The following is a 21,883-nucleotide window of genomic DNA, read 5'->3' as shown; positions in this document are numbered from 1 at the left end:
TTCCTTCCTTCTCTCTGTCTTTCCTTTAAAAAAAAAAAAAAAAAAAAAAAAAAAAAACATCTGAGGAACAAAAAGGAAGCTAATGTGCCTGGAATAAAATGGGGGAGAGGGGGGTCAGTGGTAGAATGTAAGCCTTGAAAAGTATTAAACTGTAAGAGAAAGACCCATAAAGGCCACTTGAATCACCAAAGAAAAGAAGGTATGAGAGTCTAATCTAAGGAAGTAGCAGTGAAAACGGAAAAGAGAAAAACAGATTAAATCCAAACACACTGAAGAGACAACATCAACAGAATCTGGTAAATAACTGGCCGAGGATGGAGAAATGTGGGGTTTGGGATGCCCTAAGAATATTCAGTAGAGATGTTTAGCAAGCACCTGATTAAAACACACTCTCCCAAAGAGAAATGGAAGTCTGAGAGGGATTAACCTATACACCACAGGCAAAGATAAAGTTGTCAAACAGGTAGAGTAAAATCTGCAGAGGAAATATGGAAAAAGGAAAAAGGAAAAAAGATAAGCCTTGAGGAAAATCAAAAGAAATTAAACCCCTGAAATCTAGGATGGAGAAAATTTCACAATTTCAAGAAAATACTCAATAATTTCCAACACTAAAAGAAAAAAAAAAGATGAGAAAATGTCCACTGACAAAAAGGTCTTAAAGACCTAATCAAATAGTTGAAAAGTTCATATGAAATAAAATACTAGACAGCAAGGACAACATTTTAAGCTTCACTGTGAAAGGAAGAACTGTAATTTTTTATAATCAGTTTCTGATTATACAAAGGGATTTTAGTGTATTTTAATTACCTCATCCGTCATGAGAGTGGCTATTGATCTTCCAATTTCATGGTACTGTGGTGCTTTGCCAGCTGGACCCAGTAATAGAAACAAAAATCTATGGAAGCATTAAAATACACAGAAGTACAAATCAATTTTAACAATAAACAGTAACACGCACACAAACTTAGGCAGTCATAAAAAAAGTCATTTGGTTGTAAACACAGCAACAGCATAAAGACCTCTTCCATTCCCCCAGCCCAAGCACCAGAAAAAGATGGCAACTCGACTTAAAACAGAAGCAGATCACAACCTAAGAGCATCCACAACTGACTTTCTACCAAGTAATCACTTTTGATCTTCCTTAAGATAAAGTGGCAATTAAGGAACTGAGTGTGCTACAATAAAAACTTCTATATCCTTCTGGATTAGCATAAACAAATAAATCTGAACTAGTATTTTTTTTTTTTTTTTTTTGCATGGGCAGGCACGGGGAATCGAACCCGGGTTTCCAGCATGGCAGGCAAGAATTCTGCAACTGAACCACCATCGCACTGCCCTAAATCTGAACTGCTTTGACAAAAAAAAAAAAAAAAAGTGAATCAGTGTTGGCCAAATAAAAGAGTTAAGGCTATACACAAAAAAACCCATGACTCCTAAAACTGTTTTCTGTCTAAAGGTTCTAATGAAATAAATATGGGGTATTAATCAACTAAACACTGTGGAAGGATAAAGAATTTTATTTACAACTCCAAATTTAGTATCAGACATATTACAGTGGCTAAATTAAAAGTACTTGACTCTCTACTTAGCCATATCCTTGTTAAAAATACAGTAAAATGCTAATATTCACCTATATCAAACTAGAAGTAGTAATTCATATTCCTACCATATAAAAATGCATGTCATATGAATCTATGGAATTATTCTTCTCACTTATCTTAATAACTATTAATACAGCTGAGTAAAGCATCTTAGAAAGAAACAAAAACGCGTCATAAGCTGCTATTTTATCTTTATATTAAAAAAATAAAAATTATTTAAAAATTATTTGCATTTAAAAGTTTTTACGAGTAGCCAACAAAACTGATTACCCTTTATAACATGACTTGCTAATTGTTCTTTTGGATATTACCCCTAACTCAAGTTTTACTTAAAATGTATACTGCACAGAAGATTTAGGTCAGGCCAGAACAAAGCATTTTGCCTAATTCAGAAGCAATATGCCTTTTAATCAACTGTATGCAGTATTCTTATTCTCACACTTCACAAATGGAGCTTACAAAATTTAAGTCATGCTTGACCTTGCACAATGTTAATAACTAGCAAAGAAAGAATTTAAACCCATGCTCTCTGTCTCCAGCACCTACCCAGTACATTACATAATATATAGAAAATGATGAAGAGCTTTTTAAATCAAACTCCCGAGACACCAAACTTCTTAGAAAGACACAAAGGTAAGTTTTGTCTAAAGGATGATTTTTTTTTTTTTTAGTACCTGGAAAAATGATAACTCCTTATGCTCTAATACTCAAAGAAAATGACTGAATATTTACTAAAATGAGCTTCCGTTACATAAAGCAACATGCTACTTCAATGAACAAGAATTTGATTTTACACATGCTGACAAAACGTTCAATGGAACTGACTCTACCTGGTAGGAACAGGGACTTCAGTCAACCCTGAGAGAAGAACAGCAGGTGCCAGTCTCACAAATGCAATTATAGGTCTTTCCAAAAAATCTACTTCTCCCACTAGAACATTGGATGCCTCAGCTCCCGTGGGAATTTTTCTCATGAAATTCATGTCAACCTATTGACAAGTTAGAACAATAATTAAAAATAAAATTTTCAGGATATTATATTTATTAAGGTTAGTTAGAGGGAAACAGGAAAGAAAAATGTTTTTTAAGACTAGTTGTTGCTAATCAAAACCTGTGACATAATAAAATGTACAAATATCAAAATTTTCACAAATATAAAGCATGGGGTAGACAAATACAAAATGCAAGCAAAACACATCTATGAAACAGTACTCCAGCTGTCTTAACTGTTATAATATATATATACTACTTCAGACATCTAAATTATCAAACATATGAAACTAGAGAAAATTTTCAATGAATATGGCATTATTCATTAAAAACTATTAAGGACGAAAATATAGTCCACAAAGTAACAATGGTTCATGAAATTATACACAGTGCTAAAAAATATTCATTTCAGGATTATCTATTGGGAATTAGAAATGAATTTGTCCCCTTCGTTTTTATGTATTTTTAATAAGTCTCTTAAATCAAGGAACTCCAGGAATTCCCCAGTATTTTCATAAATAGAAGAAAATGACTGTTATTTTAATTATAAATTAAAATGAATACCCTTATTCATACTGTTACACAGTGAAATTTAGTTGTCTGTGTATAATTACAAAGAAAAGACTACAAACATGATATCAAAGTATGGGAAATTCTTCATTTATATGCAGTTTCACACAAGTCACTAAACAACCATTTACAGGGCTAGCTATTAAAAATAAAACCAGCACTTACAGCGGGCCTCTTGAGTCCCACACCCAGTGTGCCACAACTACAGTGCCAGGAGGCAGACTCCTGCCCAACAGGAGACAAGGAGGTGTACACAAGGATAGGCCAAATAAAAAAAAGTAAAACTGTGACAGAGGAATAAAAATAAAGGGCAACTGCCAAGTCTAGAGGAGAACTATCAAGTAAATTATAATAATTTACTCATTTAAGAAGAATAAATTGCAATCTAATCACTGAATACTTTTCCACTGATCTGAAATAATTGGGGAACCAGTAGAAATATGATCAAGTTAGAATGGAAGAATTAAATATATAACAACCTTTCTCTACTGCCAATGTCCCTCATGCAAGGCTTTCTCTAACTGTAGAGTATGATGCTCAGCAAAGCTATAAAGCAAAATGCTCAAACTCCCTTTCTATAAAATGTGACCTATGAACTTTGCATCACAGAATAACAGCATTGAGAAAACTGAATTCTGCTTGAAAGAAATCAAATTTAATAAAAGTCTTCTGCTGGGTATAAAAATATTAAGTATTGAGAGTATACTATAGCAAATTAATACTATCATTGAAATTCAGAACGGCCACATAGACTCAATCATTCCTAAGTAATGTTATAAAATAACACTTTAAGTCAATTGTAATTTGAACTTGGTAGTTTGTAGCCCTGTTCTTTTGAAATAAGTTTCTTTGTTTTTCTACTTTGCCTAAATACTCTTCTACCAAAATAAAACATTCATAGTTAAGACAGTTTTTTCTTTTAAATCCATTCCATTATCTACCCACGGGGAAACACCAATATGTTTCCCAGTGACATTCCAGAAAGTACTGACACCACAAGACAGTAATTCTGGGATCACATTACAGCCCTGGAAAGGCTGAATTGCTAGTGCTGTAACATCATTCCCAGAATTTACCTTTCTAGTGGTGGTAGCTCCAGAACAAATCCCTGTAGTTCAAAAGATACTGAAGTTGCATGATATCTATGGGTAGGTATAGATGGAAATACCATATTACTCACCAATTTTTTGTCAGAATTTCTAAAACTAGTAAGGATATAAAGTTATTTGAGTACTCTGAGCTTAACTGTCACCTTTCTCATTTTCAGACTTTAAATTAAACATTACCACATGCATCAATAAGGTATCTAAGAAGCAATCAATTTCAAAAATCATTAAAAATATAATCAATGTTAATGAAACCACACTTCCATGTCATTTTATGAGTAGGAATGATTATCACAATTTATAGTTAATGATAGAATTACCTTGCTGAAGTCGACAGTACTATTTTCTCTGCTTCCTCCAGTTCCATTACCTTTAATTTCTCCACTTTTACTGGTGTCCAAATTCCCAGGTGCAGACTGTGGAGAGGCCAAAACACCTGTATTCATGAACAAATAAATTCCAAATTAATAAGGAGAAAATAAACATTGTAACCTAACTTTGCTCATGTCCTGAAAGGGACTGTTTATTAAAAGCAACTGTGCAACATTAAAAACAAAATAAAGTGCCAGGTGTTAGTACCATACCAGCAAAACCAGAATAACATTTAAGCAATAATAAAGCTACTCATTTAATACTTAAAACATTACAGTTGGAATTTACAAAAATAGTGGCCATTTGCAAAAGGAAAAAAGTGAGTGAGACTTTCATCACAGACTTGATGAAAGAAATACCTGAATCTGATTACTACTACAAATACTTGTACACTTTTGAAAGTGGTATACTTTCAATGTATCTAACATAGAAGAAACTGCTTAGAGCATAATGATGCCTAACTACACTTTGCATTCCTGCATCAACAATATAAATTCTCTGACAAACCCTAAGAGCAACTCAGAAAATTTAAGTGCTACACTAACAAAATGTGAGTTGTCTATGAACTTATCATAACCTTCCATACTCATAATAGTTTACTTAAGAATTTTCTCTTTTTGGGGGGTACTAAGTATTTGTGTGCTGCCTACTATCTTTATTCCCAAGAAATACCACTTTAAAATATAATAACTTTTTTACAACATAAGGGTAAAAAGTACGGGTTTTATGCTTAAAAAGATGTGGAGAAATACCCACTCTCTACTGCTTTGCTATGTGGCTTTTAAGCAACCCACTCAACCTATGAAATAAGTTTGTTTGGGTTAGATACACAGACAAACCTATGAACTATGCTTGCTTGGATTAGAAATGATAGTTACATGTTCAAGCAATAGTACACTCTTTTCAAGTGACGTTCAGCAGCAACGTTTCACAAGAAAATAACCTAAAATCCTTTCAGATATAATCAATTATTACCACTATGAATTATGCAGAATTCAAATATCAAAAATTTAAAATTAAGTACATAACACAAATTTCTACCAGTAAATGTATATCATTTTTTTTCAAGTAAGATTTTCTAGTTCAAGAAAGCAGATTAATAATAACAACAAAAAAAAAAGTGAATACATGGTGGATGGAAAAGCAAGGGGAGGAGAGTTGCTAGACTGATATCCAACAGGCTTTATTTTAGAAGTTTTAATTCTGCCATTCACTACAATCTGGAAACCCAAAGAAATTCAATTAGACTGCTCTGTAGTTAGATCCTACTACTTTTATTGTTAATACCTTAAAAGTTCTAGAATTTTAAAGCATATCAGATAACCTTGATGCATCTGAGAGTTTTCATTTCTGTAGAATATAATGTACTATTTTACAGTGAAAGTGGAAACTAAGTCATTAGGGCTTATTTCTAAAATCATGATGGAAAGAAGACTTAAAATATCTACTGTTCTGTTAAACATCTAAACTAGGATGTCACTGTGACCCAGAAACCTCAGTATAATATTTCCAATCTATTTAGCTATGCACTTATTCACTGGACAATTTAAACAGTTCTGAAATAAAACCTGTTTCCTAAGACTTAACTCATTTCTCACAATTTGAGCATAGCGCACAAAGTCATTAAGATCTCTTTTCTTTAACCTTTGTCCCTAAACTTCTAGAATAGAGCCTCTTCCTTTATTAAAATACTTGCCCAAGGGGGAAAAAATTAACCAGCATTTTTCAGTGGCTACCTACTCCCACCTCCAAAAATGAAGAAAATAAAGACTATCTTTAAGGCCTGTTGGCAAACTGCAACTGAGCAAAGATGCAAAAACTTCTAACTACTATATATACTCAACCTGTAGATGAATCTCAAAAGGATAAATATTGCACAGTTTCCCAGAAAAGTCTAAGTCACCAGTTTTTAAGAAGGGTAGGATGAGGAGAAAGCCGTGGGAAAAGTGAGAATGTTGTAGGGATGGGAAGAAGAAATGATGTGGAACTCAACACTGACAAACCTTGAAGATACAACCTGAATTCACTTAGCTAACCGGATCATCTCAAGCCTGTTCCTTTTCCAAACTGGCATGCCAAGTGCATGTTTGAGTTTTCCATCATTACCTCTCTATGTAGCCACTATACTCTTACCTGAGTTAAAGCTACTTTCTTGGTCAGTAATGTAAGTCTCACTGCTCCTAAAAAAAAAAGCCTGGGGCTCAGAATTAAATAAGTAAATTACCAAAAAACTAAAGTTCTCTACAAAGAGAACTCAGAAAGACTATTTCTTTGGATTAATGCATTTAAGAAAAAGAAAACCAATAGATGATGTATGTATAAAATTAACAATGAGATTTAAACTCATACTCTGGTAAATCCATCATTTTGCATTTAAAGTTTTTTTCTCAAATAAAAGCACAAATTTAATTAGAATAAAGGTAAGTCAGATATCAGAGTTGTCTTAAGTTACAAGTTTGAAATCAAGAGTTGTTAGTGCAGGCAGTGGTCCTCAACTTGGGGTGATTTTGGCCTCACGAGGGCAAACTGTCTATGAACATATTTGATTGTCCCAGCTGGGGGATGCTGCTGACAGCTTGTGGCTAGAGTCCAGTGATGCTGCTAAATATCCTACAATGCACAGGACAGACCCCATCACAAAGAATTCTCCAGCCCAAAATGTTACTAGTGCTGAGGCTGAAAAACATTAAAAAGAAAAACATTTTAAAATGAGTTCACCTATTCTATATGCAATTATCCTCCACAGAAAAACTAATGGGAAATGCCACTTTCTTTTTTTCTATGAGTGAACACAAACATGACCATTTGACACAAAAAAATCCATGACCTCAGCATCTTCAAAATGGGCTGAGGCCACCTTCTTAAGATACTATTAGACTTCAAGGAAACTTATCTAGAATGTCTTGGTGCCATAACCACCAAAGGTAATTAAAGGGGGAATAACATCAGCAATGTTTTTCTTCAGCAATTACACATCTACAGATGTCTTCTCCAAGAGTAATTATGGGCTTTTTCTCGTCTTCAGAAATTCCTTCCCTTCCCTTTATTCTAATTTTTCTTCATCAAGATTTCAGCTGATAAATGTCATGGAAAACTTATACAAAGGAAAAAAAAACTTAATTGTGTCCCTCAATTCTTAGCTAATTTCTCATTTTATTCCCTAATACCACGGCTAATAAGCCACTGTAAACCCATATGTACCTTCCCTCCTCTTTCCTAAATAAACTTTACAGTGTCTTCTTAATAATATAGAAGATCTTAAAGCATTACTGAACAATGTAAAAGCAAATGCAAGGAAGTAACTTAAGAATCATTTTGTTCAAGGAAGAAAATCAGTAAATTTTGCTAGGTCTTTCTAATTAAAAGAGTGCTAACTATTTTGACTTGAGTGATTATCTCTAGGTATTTTTTCTCTTTTCTCTTCAGTTACCCTCATCATTATGTTTCTCTTTTTCATGAACAAGTAAAATTCACAATGAAATACTTACTAAACTACAGATTTAGTTATAGAGACATCTGAGTTCAAATCGTTGTTCTAATCATTTACAGTATGATTTTAATATCTGTAATCTTGGTTTTATTCATTTGTAAAATAGGAATAACAACAATCTCATCGAATAGTTTAAGAATTAGAAATATGATTTATTAAAAGCACATATCACTATGCCTGGAACAAAGTATAAAACACTGATAGCTTTAACTATGCTCAAACTTAATGTTAAAATGCTTTAGACACAAAACTTCCATTGATACTTCTAAAAGCATTTTCTTTTTTGACAACTACAATGTGCTTTGCTTAAATGTATGTTGTGTGTTTGAATAAAGCCAATAGAGAAAGAGATGTCTGTCATATAGTGGTAAGAGCATAAGGATTTACAGCCAGAAGATTTAGGCTGTCACTTATTAGGTCTACGGCCCATGGAAATGATTTCATTTTTTGAGTCAGATTTCTGAAAATGGGTATATATCAACCTAACCTATACAAATTTTTATCTATGCTAAAGGGGCTAATATAATAACTTGAAGGTACCACTTACATGTTAGATATTATCATTATTATGGAGAAATGAGATAATACTTATCATGCATTCAAAACCACTAGCTAGCATTAGCATATATCATATTTTGATGTTTAAATGAAATTTGTGTAAAAAATAATTAGAGAATACTTTTTTCTATACCAATCCAAGAGAAAAATGTGGAAATGTATATAAAATTAATACACAAGGGAGAAGCAAAATAATCTTAACTTCTAAGCCTTAAATAAGATGAACTATATGCCTTTTCCTCAGTAATAATTTTTCTAATTCATATGCAAAAACAAATCCTAGCCACAAGCATAACAACTCTGGTGCTGAAAATTTTGGGGTAAATTTGGATAGATATGGCATTAAATAATGGATAACTAAAGTCTATTCCAAAATATAGTACTAGTTTTGAAATAATGATGATTCCAGGTAGTTATAAGAGAATCTCAATCTCCTTGGAGGTAGAATGAGAGAAAAGAACATCTGATCCTACCTTTGCTAGAAAGGCTAAACAGCACTGCATTCCTTGGAAAAAAAACACCAAATAGATAAAAAGTGTTTCATCTCATTATAATCTACATACTATGTGTTCATTCCTTTATGAATGGACTGCACAAGAAGAAAAGCCACCATTTAAAAAGCCATGGGAAAGTAAACATTAATTATAAACTTAACTACGTTCTTCTTAACCATTCAAATGCCTTGATATCTAAAATCTCAATGAAAAAAACTGAAAGGGCTTAAGTAATGGGTAGTCTTTTTAGAACTAATTTTTTTTAACAATCTGTTATTTTCTACAACATACTATAAAGAAAAAACATGCAGAAGTCAAAACAAATTATAAGCTTTATCTACATATGCTGCTTAAGCTATGTGCTGAAAAGCATTCCAAGTGCAAGTGATCCAAAGGCAGAAAGCACCACACATGGAGTGTATTTTGGATAGTTGCCTGGAGTTAGGTCAACATTTTCCTCATTCTTCTGCTCCTGGCCTTTCAGAGCTTCTAAGTCTTCCTCAGGCGGATGAATTACTACTGTGGGAATATCATCACTGGCAGGTGAAACCAGTAGTTCTGGGGCCTGAAGCTGACTCTGTTGGGAACTTCTGGAGGTCAGGCGACCGATGCTAGGGCTGGAAGGAGGACTGTTTTGAGGGGTGGGTACTGGGGTTGTACACCTTGAGACTGAAGGGGTTCCAGCTCTTGAAGAAGGAAGAAGATGACTGAGAAGAAGAGATAAAGGCGATTCTCCTCTCAATGAAAGGTTTGAGGCAGACAGACCTGTTCGCAAAGAGTGGCGGGAGGCTGAAAGGCCTTCCCCTGAGATAAAACAAATAAATGAAAAATTATGAAGTTCACTGTAGAAGGCAAACAGACTCATACATCAATCAATGTACACTGTAAATTGCAAGCTTTAAAGGTCCAAAATTTCAAATTCATGCTATGAGGGTTAGCATGTCAATCAAGTTTTTAAATGTTAAAAAGTCACCAAAAAAGTTGATTTAACTGTTATTAGTTCCTGAAGGTGTATCCAGAAAAGATATTAATAGTAGATGGTAAGGAACAACATCCTGTTAGAAATTAGAATAGCCAACACTGTGGCTTTTTTAAAAAGACAGTATCAATGTAAAGTTGTTGTTTAAATAAATGATAAAAAGAAGCAATGTGAATATATAATACAAATATAAGAAGTAGAACTCAAGCCAAAACTTACCAGCACTGATAGCTTATATTCAAGCGAATTTTCCTACATCATACCAAACAGCTATAGATAATTATCTCTCATAAGAAAAGTTCACGTTAACATTACTTAATAGTTTCTAACTTCAAAATTGATAGCAAATATTTATAGCATTAAGTCAACAGGTAAATGAAGTTAAAAAATATATAAGACAAGTTAAAGGATACGTTTGTTTTTTAAAGAAATGTAATGTCAATTGTAAAGTACACGCATTCTTGAGCTCTCTAAATATATTAATAAATGCTCTATACTATGCTCCCCATCTCTAACACAGCAGATAAATTTAATCAAATACATGCAATCGTTAATTTAGCTAGATAAGAATAAAGTATTTCTCACTAACAACAGCAATAAGGAAGTAAACAAACAATACTCCAAAAGGTCATGAATACTTGTACTTAAAACACTTGGTATTTCTATTAAATATAGTGAAACAATAACAATCCTTTTTTATGAAAAATATGAGAAAGTACAACAATCAAGTCCATATGATCTATGTAATCAAAACTACATGTTCTAGAGATCCCAGAATTATTAAAATTAAAGATTAACCTCTAATCCATATGCAACCACCATTTAGTTAAAAAAGTACTTCACAGGCAGAAAAACTGCTAAAATTACAACCAAATACCTTTAAGAACAAAATAACAACGTCCATATGAAAATGGCATGTTAAAGAAAATATCCACTGTCTAATGACTGAAAGGAACCAAATCATAACTGGAGAATAATTATGAAGTCCTGTAAATGAGGAACAAAGGTTCAATTGCATCCCTCTGAGTTATAAATTCATTTCACCAAAGTAGGGGAAAAAATTTCATTAAAAAAATTAAAGGCAAAAGAGAGAGGTAAAATGAAACACAGATGGCTTGTGTTTAAACATAAGATATTCTTTTGTTCATAAGGTTCCTTAAATATGCTAACGCATAATTTAAAACAGATCTAAAAGTTTTAATGGTTAAAGGCTCAGAAGAAAAATGGACTTAGGTATCTTATGCTAAGCTGCCAAATATCATTACTATTAATGTACACAATAAATAATATGTGTATGCCAACTTCAGATATAGTAAACCTATCACCTACAGTTGCTTGCTTGCAGAACACTTAAAAACCACACCATTCTTTCAGGAATAAAAAGGATGACGAGAAAGGCACCGTGGCCCATACTCTTCTCCCTCTTCACTGCAATCTACGTAAGACTTGGGTAACAGCAGCTAGAGGCAGCAGTGAACCTCATAAACTACTGTAATCCTTTTCACCTCAGTTTTTTCCAGGTCCACTGTCATCACAGTTCTTTTTGAGCACCAAAACAGAACCCTCAGTAATGCCTTTCTGTGCTTTAAAAAGAAAGAAAAAAGGAAAAGGAAAAGTTTGGATTTCCTAAGACTTAAGCCGTGACGGAGGTAAACTGCTACAGAACAGTCTCCCCACATCCCACGTGCACCACCACTGACGAGCCTTTGCATCTGAGCCATTCTCAATAAACAAGGTCTTAGAAGGCATCAACTAGGTCACCCTCGCGTAGGAACAGGCGCATTCAAAAAAACTTTTCACAAAGCCCTGCCTAAAATTTCAATTACGAATAAAGGAGAGTGAAATCAGTAAACAAACCCCAAAACACTTTGCTTATTATACCCAATACAGTATATTCAGAAAACAAAATAAACGATGAGAAAAAAAATCTAATTTAGATACAAAGTTTCAAACTAAGATTTAGAAATAAAAGCTAAAAAGATTAAACTAAAATAATAGCTCATAGTTTGTGTCTTTAATCAGTTTTATCTAAGAAAACCCTTAGCAGGAAGCAAAAAGGCACAAAGGAAAAGTAATTCAGTTAGGTATAATGGTAAATATTTAAATATTACCAACACTTACAATTAATTTGTGTCATTGTAACGGAATAGTTAATATAAGTGATTTCTACAGAAGAACATGATGTAAAGAAAAACATTTTAGAAATGTTATTTTTAAAAAAGCACAAATAACAATATTATAAAAATATTAGAGAATTAGCTATGTAATTCCCTGGAAATATCTTTCTTGCCCCAAATGTTAACTGCAATACATTACAACGCTGTTAGACTAGAAGTGTTAGCAAAAATTGGATGCCACAACTTATCTCACCATTCCTTTCAAGCAAATGAGGGTCAGAATGTTTCTTGCCTATATCTGCAAAAGATCGAACAAGGGGAATCCGACTGGTAAATCTCTTTTCATTCTGATGATGATGTCTCTTCAGAAGAGCTTCTCTGACATTCTCTCTTATGGACTCATCTAACTGGCCAGAGGCTATCATGTTGTCCAATACCATATCTACACAAAGAAAAAAAAATAAAGCAGCTATTGTTATTAGGTAAACTGTTAGATGACTATAATATAGGAATAAAGAAAGTTTAAGTGCAACCTCATAACAAAATAAGATTCTTAAATAGCTCTAGAAAGAAAACATAAGTCTTTTAATATTGAATAAGCATGTGATTCACAGCTAGTCACAATCTAGCTCTAACCTATTTCCCCAAAAATCTTGTTAAGATCTCTGTACGCTCAGAGATTTAGACCTGTCTACACTCCTCTAGGCTTTTCTTTCTGTTCTTCCTCCTGTTTAGAAGACTTTATTTTCTCTTGCACCACTCACTCATTATCCCCACGTGTTCTAACCCTATGAGTAAGTTGTAGATTTAAGGTCCTCTGTGAATCTTCCCCAGATTCCTTCCAAAATACAAGTAAAAATCTCCTTCCTCTGAATTTCCTGAGGACTGATTCCATTTTGCTTATGCAACAGTCACTAGTCACTGCATCTTTTATACTGTAGTTATGGCCTAATTTAATGGTCTAGACTCCATGCTTATCAAAACCAAAAACCGTACCTTATCTATACGTCTATCCCTCACGTTGCCCTGCACAGAGAAAGCTCAATGCACAGTTGTTAAGTGGATGGTTTAACCACTTTATGTTCCTTACTTAAATATCTCTGATTTCAGTACAGCTAAAATATAAAAACATCAACTTGCTATACCTGCTATTTCGTCTAGAGTGCTTGCTCTCATGTCCAGCATCACTGTTCCATTTAGGATGCAACTTCTCAATTCAAAAAGACTGTGCAAAGAAAGAGTTGCCACATAAGGTTTACTCCAACGGTCACCACCATCCTCAACATCTTCCTCAAATTTCAGCCATCTGTAGTACGTAAAATATAAAAAATACTTTATAAATAAGAAGAGTCCATTTATTTCAATGTTATACACATAAATTTGTCCCTTCCAAGAGAAAGATCACCACCACAAAAACAAAAATTGGTTACAAACACATTTTTTACAGATTAGGGTAATGGCCTACAATACCTAGAGGAATTTATTTTGGAGTTCCTCTACCAATTCTATTACAATAGTACAAAAACAAACAGTGAAACTTTATATTGTTTCCACTTCTAATCCATTTTTACGCTTATAACACGCAAGATTCACATTTTCCATCATTGTTCTTTAATTAAATACACTAAAATCTATAATAAAATAATTCCTTTTGTATATCATTAGAGTATTAAGGGCTACTAAGGTAATAAGTTTTGAGAATAAATAGAAAAATTAAGGATAGAATTCCCAGACATTAAGAAACTCTCTGCTTATTATTTAAAAGCACTGGAGATATCATACTTTCAACATAACATTCACACTACATAAGAAATCAATAAAGCCAGTTGAGAAATAAGACTCAGAAATACTACCTGGCAGTTTCTTTCCACTCATATTCTTCTCCATCTCTATAACACAGCTCATCCATTTCCGTGAAGAGATCATGGGGAATATGTTCTTCATCATCATCCTCAGTGCCAAGGATAAACTGAACTCTCTGGGACGGGGTGTCTTGACAAAACAGGAATTTAAATACACACTCAAAATCTTTCTCAGTCCATTCACAGTTAAATCCAAACTCTGAATCTTCTTAACAATTACTATTAAAATACTGTAAGGAAACCACAGATCACCAACCCAGAATGCATATCACAGGAAGACAACCTCTACAGACAAAAAGTAGAAGGTATTTGTTAAAAAGAAACAAGTCAAATTATGTTTATACCTCAATGGTCTCAAAAATAAAATAAAAATAAGCAACATTCAAAAGCACTGAACTTAAGATTATGCTTACAGACAGGGCTTCTTCTCACTAAAAAATATGTAGAAATGCTAGGTAGCATAGAATATTTCTTGAAATTAAATTTTAAGCTAGACTGTGACTAAGAATAAAAAGGAACCCTGCCCCCCCACCACTACCACCAAGTTCCAAAAAATGATAAGGAACTCAAAGCCTGGTGTAGGAAAAAACTGACTTGTCACACTACTGTGGAATGGCAAAACTCTGTCAGCTGGGGCTTAGAGGACAAGACAAGTCATTACAAGAAACAGATACCCTAACTCCTGGCATCTGAACTTAAACTACCTGTATAGTACAGGATTCCCAAGTAAATAAATTAACATAAAAACCAGTCCAGAACAGTTGAAAGCCCTAGGGCCACAGTATAAACAAACAAGCAAACAACTACAAGTATTAACCAAAGACAAAAATCAAACTAGGCTGAATATGAAAGATGAGCTCACACTCAAAATGTAGACCTAAGTAAACAAACCTCTAGGCACTTGAGCAAATGTGAGAGAATTGCTAAAAGAATGTGATATGAGGAAATTACACATAATGCAGGAACAACGGATAAGAAGGTGGAAAATGCAAAAAGCCAAAAGATACGACCAGAATAATGAAGTCAAAAAGAAGCAGCTCCAGAAAGAGAAAAATATAGAGAATTGGAGGAAAGGACATAAGAAAAATGTAACTGAGAATTTTCCAATATTTTATATGACATGGATCTTCACAGTGAAGGAATATCTTGAGACCTATGTAGGACAATAAAAAAAATTGTTTACAACAGACATATTGTGATTGGACTTCATGACATAAACAAAAGAAATACATTTAAAGCACATACAGAGAGAAAAAATTGTTATAACAATTTGACATCAGACCTCGTATCATAAAGACAATAGGATAATATCTCCAAAATGCATAGGAAAAATAACTACTGACCTAGAATTCGAACACTTATAAATGAGGGTAAAATCTGTTGAAGATCTAAAAGAACTATTAGTAAAAAAAAAAAAACATTTGACCAAGCAATGTCTATACTAAGGGAATTACAAATTTGTATGCTTTGTATCTACAAGGCTGTAGCAGAAGACTATGAAACAATGCATTCATAATAGTAAATTAATTAAATTATGATGTCACCATTAAAATGATGGGCATAAATTTTTAATTATTGAAAAATGTGGCATTAAATAAAAAGAACAAGCTACAGAGTAGTACGTCTAGCAAAATACCTTCTTTTAAAAAATCTAAGCATGGATATAAAATATAAAGGCTGAGGGCGGGCCATGGTGGCTCAGCAGGCAAGAATGCTTGCCTGCCATGCCAGAGGACCCAAATTCGATTCACAGTGCCTGCCCATGCAAAAACCAAAAGAAAAACAAAAAATAAACAAATAAATAAAATAAAATATAAAGGCTGAAAGCAAGTACTAGGGTTGTGGAACTTGGTATGCATTTTATTTGTTCCCTTGTGTTTCTTCAATATTTTCTAAAATATCATATATATTACCATTCAATTAGGAAAAAAACATATTCTTATACAATTTTATCAGTGTTTGGATAAGGTTTGAGCCAAAGATTTCATCTTTTTCTCATGACGACAATACTTGCCCAAACAAGGCAAGGAATAATTTGTGGAAGTTTTTTTCTTACAAGATATTTATTGACGTATAATTCACATACAGTAAAAGTCACTGAATTTAAATGTACAATTAAGTCCTGACAAACATGCACATTCTTACAATCACTATCACATTTATGTCAGAGAACACCAAAAACCTCCCTCATTCCCCTTTCCTGTAAATACACTTCCCTCCTTCTCCAGGTCACTGAGAATAACTGATCAGCTTTCTGTCACTATAATTTTGTCTTTGTCTTTTCTAGAACTTTATATACGTGGAATCTGTGTGACTTTTTTTCATCTATCAAAATAGTTTTCAGATTCATTGTTTTGTTGTACTTTCTTTTTTCCTTTTTCTTGCTGATTGGCATTCTATTATACTGCAACAGTTTGTCCATCCATTCACTGCACAAGTTGAAAGAAATATGGTTGATTCCATTTTTTGTTCATCATGAATAAAGCTGCTTATGAATGTTCACATAAACAAACAGACATGGGCTTTTACTTCCCTTTCACTTCTAGGAATGGGATTGCTGGGTTTATGCAGAAAGTCTAGGTTTTAAGTTAATAAAAAAACAACTGCTGAATGGATTTCCAAAATGATAGTACCATTTTGCATCCACATGAGAAATGAATGAGAATGCCAGTTGCTCTGCTCGTACTGTCATTTTTAAGTTTAGGCATTGCATTCCAGTGAGTGTAAAGTGTTAACTTACTGTGGCTTTAATTCACATTTCTGTACAGAATAACAGTGGTGAGCATCTTTTTGTATCTATTTGATGGCTTGTTCAAATCTTCTGGCATTTTTTTCTACATCTTTGACTTTTTTTATTAACATATAGTAAAAAACATATTTTTTTGCACAGTGATACACACTGTAACCACCACAATGACCACCATACAGAATAGTTCCACTGTCCCCCAAAAGTTACCTTTTGCTGTTCCTTTACAGAAAATCCTCTCCATTCATCACCCCTGCCCTTGTAACCACTGTATTATACTGCATAATTTTAATACATGTAGTTTTCTATTTATGACTTCTTTAACAGAGCATAATATATTTGAGAATCATACATGTTGTGGTATATATGATTAAGCTGCTCCTTTTTATTGCTGAGCAGCAGACTATGGATTCCAGATGCTTTTTATTGCATATGCAAATATGGAAATACATGATTGAGAAAAGGAAATAAAACCCTCCAAAATGGTAGTTTATGTGCAAAGATCCAATTTTAACTATTCCAAGGTTGGAATATATGAAGAAAAGAAAATATTTTATTTTCACTTACCCCAAGTATACCTTAACCTATAGACTAATTATTTTTCTTCGAAACAACAACTTCTGCCTTCAATTAGTATTCCCCAACACACACAATGTGGCTAAATCATTGCAGACATAAAATTTTAAAAAGAAAATATTCAATAAAAAATTAAATCCTTTCCAGGAAAGAACTGCCAGTGGAGAGCTACAATTTTCTCTTACCATATGAAGGAGATTCCCGTCCATCTTCTTTATCTGATTCTCTGTCTTTCCTTCTCCGGTGGTGATGTTTATGTCCTCGATGCCTATGTCGCCGACGACTCTCTTTACTAAACGGGACGTGAACACCAACATACACAGCTCGATGACCTATTAAAAGAGTCAGAGACATATTACCACTGGTTTTCCAGAATGGAAAAAGTGATATGCTCAAAAGTATACCGAAATTTACACTCTGATAACAAAGAATTATGTCATATGTTTATTTTTTAATTTAAAATTCTAGTTTCCTATTAAGTTCCCTTATTCCATAGAGAATTACACAGAATGTTACTATTAACTGATGATTACACTATATATAAAGGTTACTTATTTAAGAATTAACTCGTAAGCCTCAAAAGTTACTTTGAGAAGGAAGAACTTGGCCCACCTGAAATCACACTATGTAGACACAGATTAGTTCCATCTGTATCTACTGGTGCCAACCCTAGTTAGTACAGGCCTTTTAATGATGTATTTCCATGGTGATTAAATGTCTTATAATCAATGGTCACACATGTATATTTATACATATTTACTAACTTTCTTAGAGTTTTACCAATCTCAAATCAGCAAGTTTCAAATTACTAAAGGCTACGTTAAATGTATTTGTCCAAATATTCCAATTAAAGGAATACAGCAAAATTCTGTAACCTTTTAGAACAGAAAAAGCTACAGCTGATGTTACACTATCCTGACTTTGTACTCTGGTTAGTAAAACAGTTATACAAAGGCAGTCCCTGCTCATGCCTACAAAATAAAAGTTCAAGAAACTAAATTAGGAGTAGCACTATGTCAAATATTAAGAGGCCTGAACTTTGTTTCTTAATGGTTCAAATAAATTTCCTATCTAAGCCCCACTGAGAGAAGGGGGTCTAGACTAAAAGTTTAATTTGCGACTATGAAAAATATCAAGCAAAGAACTGTTTCTCCTTATACACAAAATAAAAAGTAATAAGCTGAAATATGAACACTTAATGACATTTTTTCCTAGCAAATTCCATGATAATATCATCAAAAAATAAACATTTCAAGCAACTCTGGATTTTCATTCTTAGATAAGATTTGAAAGCAACTCTTTCAAACCTAGAGATATTAAAATTAAACATTTTAATTTTTCAGAAGAATGAAATTCTGGCACATATTTAACTGGAATCAATTTAAAATTGGCAATTTGCAGGTTCCATCAAATTGCCAATTCCATCAATAACAGGGGGTATATCCTATGAACAGTAGGATAAGTTGTCACATTTTCGCAACTAAATAAACTAATTTTGGATCACTCGGTCTTTTAGACCTATTCCTTTGGTGAATACGAAAATCACCTGACAATCTGTTTAAGGTTTCTTATAGCTTGTTTGTCAACAAGAGCACAAGTCTAGTTATGTGTGTCAGAGCTAATGAAAACAAGGGGAGAATGTCTTCCGTGAGATTCTCTCAAGGTAAAAGTAGTCTTCAATAAGACAAAAAAACAACGGGATACTTGGGACCTTGTTTAAATGTACTAAAAGGGCTCAATCTCTAAAACCACCCTGTATGTTTTCATCAAATTCTATTAATATCAATATTTAATTTAGTAAATTTTGGAGGATTATAAATTTGTTAATGCACATACACAAAATTGTTACACTTTCAAGGAGTTGACTATTTTTCCTTTTGGAATTAGCAATCAGGAATCTTAAAGTCAGGAAAAACTTTAAAGCCATATAAATCTCCTCTTCCTCCAACTTCTAGATTTAGCACCCAGTTGATTCTTGTCTAAATCAATCTTCACTATGATGGTGTAAATGGTAATTTTTTTCCCAATTTTACTTTCTGTAAATGTATTAGTCAACATTCTGCTGAAAGGACAAGCCCTCCTTTCTACCACATTTATCTATTTACCTATCTAGTCTATGAATTACTAGACTCCTGTTTACTGGACTCATGTTTCCCCCACTTCTTTCCCCTGCACTTAAGTTCTCTTTCTTTTAGGCAAAATTACCACTTTTTGACACAACATCATAATTGTCAGAACGTTTCCTAGCCCCATAATTCTTTTTCTTTCTTAATTTAAAAATTTCCAAAAATTATAAATACTCTATCCCACCAAGCAATAGCTCTCCTTCCACTCTCCTCCCATCCCCTGGTAATCTCTAATCTATTTTCTGTCTCTATGAATTTGCTATTTCTAGGTATCTAAGGTAAGTACAATTGTATAGTATTTGTCCTATGTGCCTTGTTTACTTCACTTAGTAGAATACTTTCAAAGGTTCATCCATGTTGCAGCGTGCCCCAGTACTTCATTCCTTCTTATGGCTAAGTAATATTCCATTGTATAGGTGTTGTTCTAGTTTGCTAGCTTCCAAAATGCAATATACGAGAAACGGAATGGCTTTTAAAAGGTAGAATTTAATAAATTGCTAGTTTACAGTTCTTAAGGCCAAGAAAATGTCCCAATTAAAACAAGTCTATAGAAGTGTTCAATCTAAGGCATCCAGGGAAAGATACCTTGATTCAAGAAGGCCTATGAAATTCAGGGTTTCTCTCTCAAGTGGAAAGGCACATGGCAAACACAGTCAGAGTTTCTCTCTCATCTGGTAGGGCAGGTGGCAAACATGGTCATGATTTCTCTTTCATCTGGAAAGGCACGTGGCAAACATGACATCTGCTAGCTTCCTCTCCTGACTTCCTGTTTCATGAAGCACCCCAGAAGACATTTTCTTTCTTCATCTCCAAGGTCACTGGCGGGTAGACTCTGCTTCTCATGGCTCTCAGAATCTCTTTTTCTCCAAAATATTTTCTCTTTTTATAGGATTCCAGTAAACTAATCAAGACCCATCCAAATGGGTGGAGACATGTCTCCACCTATCCAGCTTAACCATCACTCTAGATTGAGTCACATCTCCAGAGAGATGATCTAATTAGTTTCAAACATACAGTACTGAATATGGATTAGAAGAAATGGCTACCTTTACAAAATGGGATTAGTATTAAAACATGGCTTTTCTAGGCTACATAAACATTTTCAAACCAGCACACGTGTAGACTTGGTTCATCTTTTTATCTACTGATGAACACTTGGGTTATTTCCACCTTTTTGGCTGTTGTGAATTCTGCTGTTATAAATACTGGTACACAAGTATCTGCCCAAATCCCTGTTTTCAGTTTCTTTGGGTATATGCCTAGAAATGGAACTGCTGTGTCATATGGTAATTCTATATTTAATTTTATAAGGACCCCACCATATATTGCTTTTTCCAAAACAGCTACACCATTTTATATCCCCACAAACAATACATGAGAGTTCCAATTCTTCACATCCTTGTCAACACTTGTTATTTTCTGCTTTTTTAAATAACAGATATCCTTGTGGGTGCAAAGTGGTTATTTCGTTATGGTTGGGATTTGCATTTTGCTAATGTCTAATGACATTGCACATCTTTTCATGTGCTTATTTACCACTTCTATATCCACTTTTGAAAAATGTGTTTTCGAATCCTTTCCCCCTTTTTTAATTGGGTTATTTGTCATTTTGTTGTTGCACTGTAAGATTTCTTTATACATTCTGGATATTAAGCCTTTAGATATATGATTTGCAGCTTGTTCTAGTGTGCTAGCTGCTGGAATGCAATATGTCAGAAACGTAATGGCTTTTAAAAAGGGAAATTGAATAAGTTGCTACTTTACAGTTCTAAGACCGAGAAAATGTCCCAATTACAAGCCTATAGAAACGTCCAATCAAAGGCATCCGGGGAAAGACACCTTGGTTCAAGAAGGCCAGTGAAGTTCTGGGTTTCTCTCTCAAGTGAGAAGGCACATGGCGAACACAGTCACAGTTTCTCTCTTAGCTGGAAGGGCACGTGGCAAGCAAGGCGTCATCTGCTAGCTTTCTCTCCTGGCTCCCTGTTTCATGAAGCTCCCCACGAGGCGTTTTCCTTCTTCATCTCCAGAGGTCACTGGCTTGTGGGCTCTCTGCTTCTCGTGGTGATGTCTTTCTTCTCTGCTCTCTCTGAATCACTCATTCTACAAATGTTTCCTCTTTTATAGGACTCCAATAAACCAATCAAGATCCACCCAAATGGGTAGAGACACATCTCCCCTAATCCAGTTTAACAACCACTCTTAATTTGGCTATATACAATATTGAACAGGGATTATTTTGCCTTTACGAAATAAGATTTTGACTAAAACATGGCTTTTCAAGGGTACATACATCCTTT

The 21,883-nt window shown here is 33.8% G+C and overlaps 1 protein-coding gene across 4 annotated transcripts in view; it reads right to left on the bottom strand.

Annotated features, from left to right (window-relative positions):
• SLC4A7 (solute carrier family 4 member 7) overlaps nt 1-21,883 on the bottom strand; it is a 127,299-nt gene that overhangs the window by 39,728 nt on the left and 65,688 nt on the right. For 2 of the 4 annotated variants that reach the window (XM_077129952.1, XM_077129951.1), the window contains exons 3-10: nt 17,646-17,792; nt 14,130-14,268; nt 13,422-13,582; nt 12,530-12,718; nt 9,616-9,984; nt 4,587-4,702; nt 2,432-2,589; nt 808-895 (exon numbers count right to left, since the gene is read on the bottom strand). In XM_077129952.1, coding sequence (XP_076986067.1) covers nt 808-895; nt 2,432-2,589; nt 4,587-4,702; nt 9,616-9,984; nt 12,530-12,718; nt 13,422-13,582; nt 14,130-14,268; nt 17,646-17,792 — 1,367 coding nt within the window. The remainder of the gene's footprint in view (nt 1-807; nt 896-2,431; nt 2,590-4,586; nt 4,703-9,615; nt 9,985-12,529; nt 12,719-13,421; nt 13,583-14,129; nt 14,269-17,645; nt 17,793-21,883) is intronic. The other 2 variants (XM_077129954.1, XM_077129953.1) reach the window with 2 other exon arrangements.

Source organism: Tamandua tetradactyla, chromosome 15, assembly GCF_023851605.1.
Source record: "Tamandua tetradactyla isolate mTamTet1 chromosome 15, mTamTet1.pri, whole genome shotgun sequence".
Classification (NCBI taxonomy): domain Eukaryota; kingdom Metazoa; phylum Chordata; class Mammalia; order Pilosa; family Myrmecophagidae; genus Tamandua; species Tamandua tetradactyla.
This window is presented reverse-complemented; position numbering and strand designations above follow the sequence as displayed.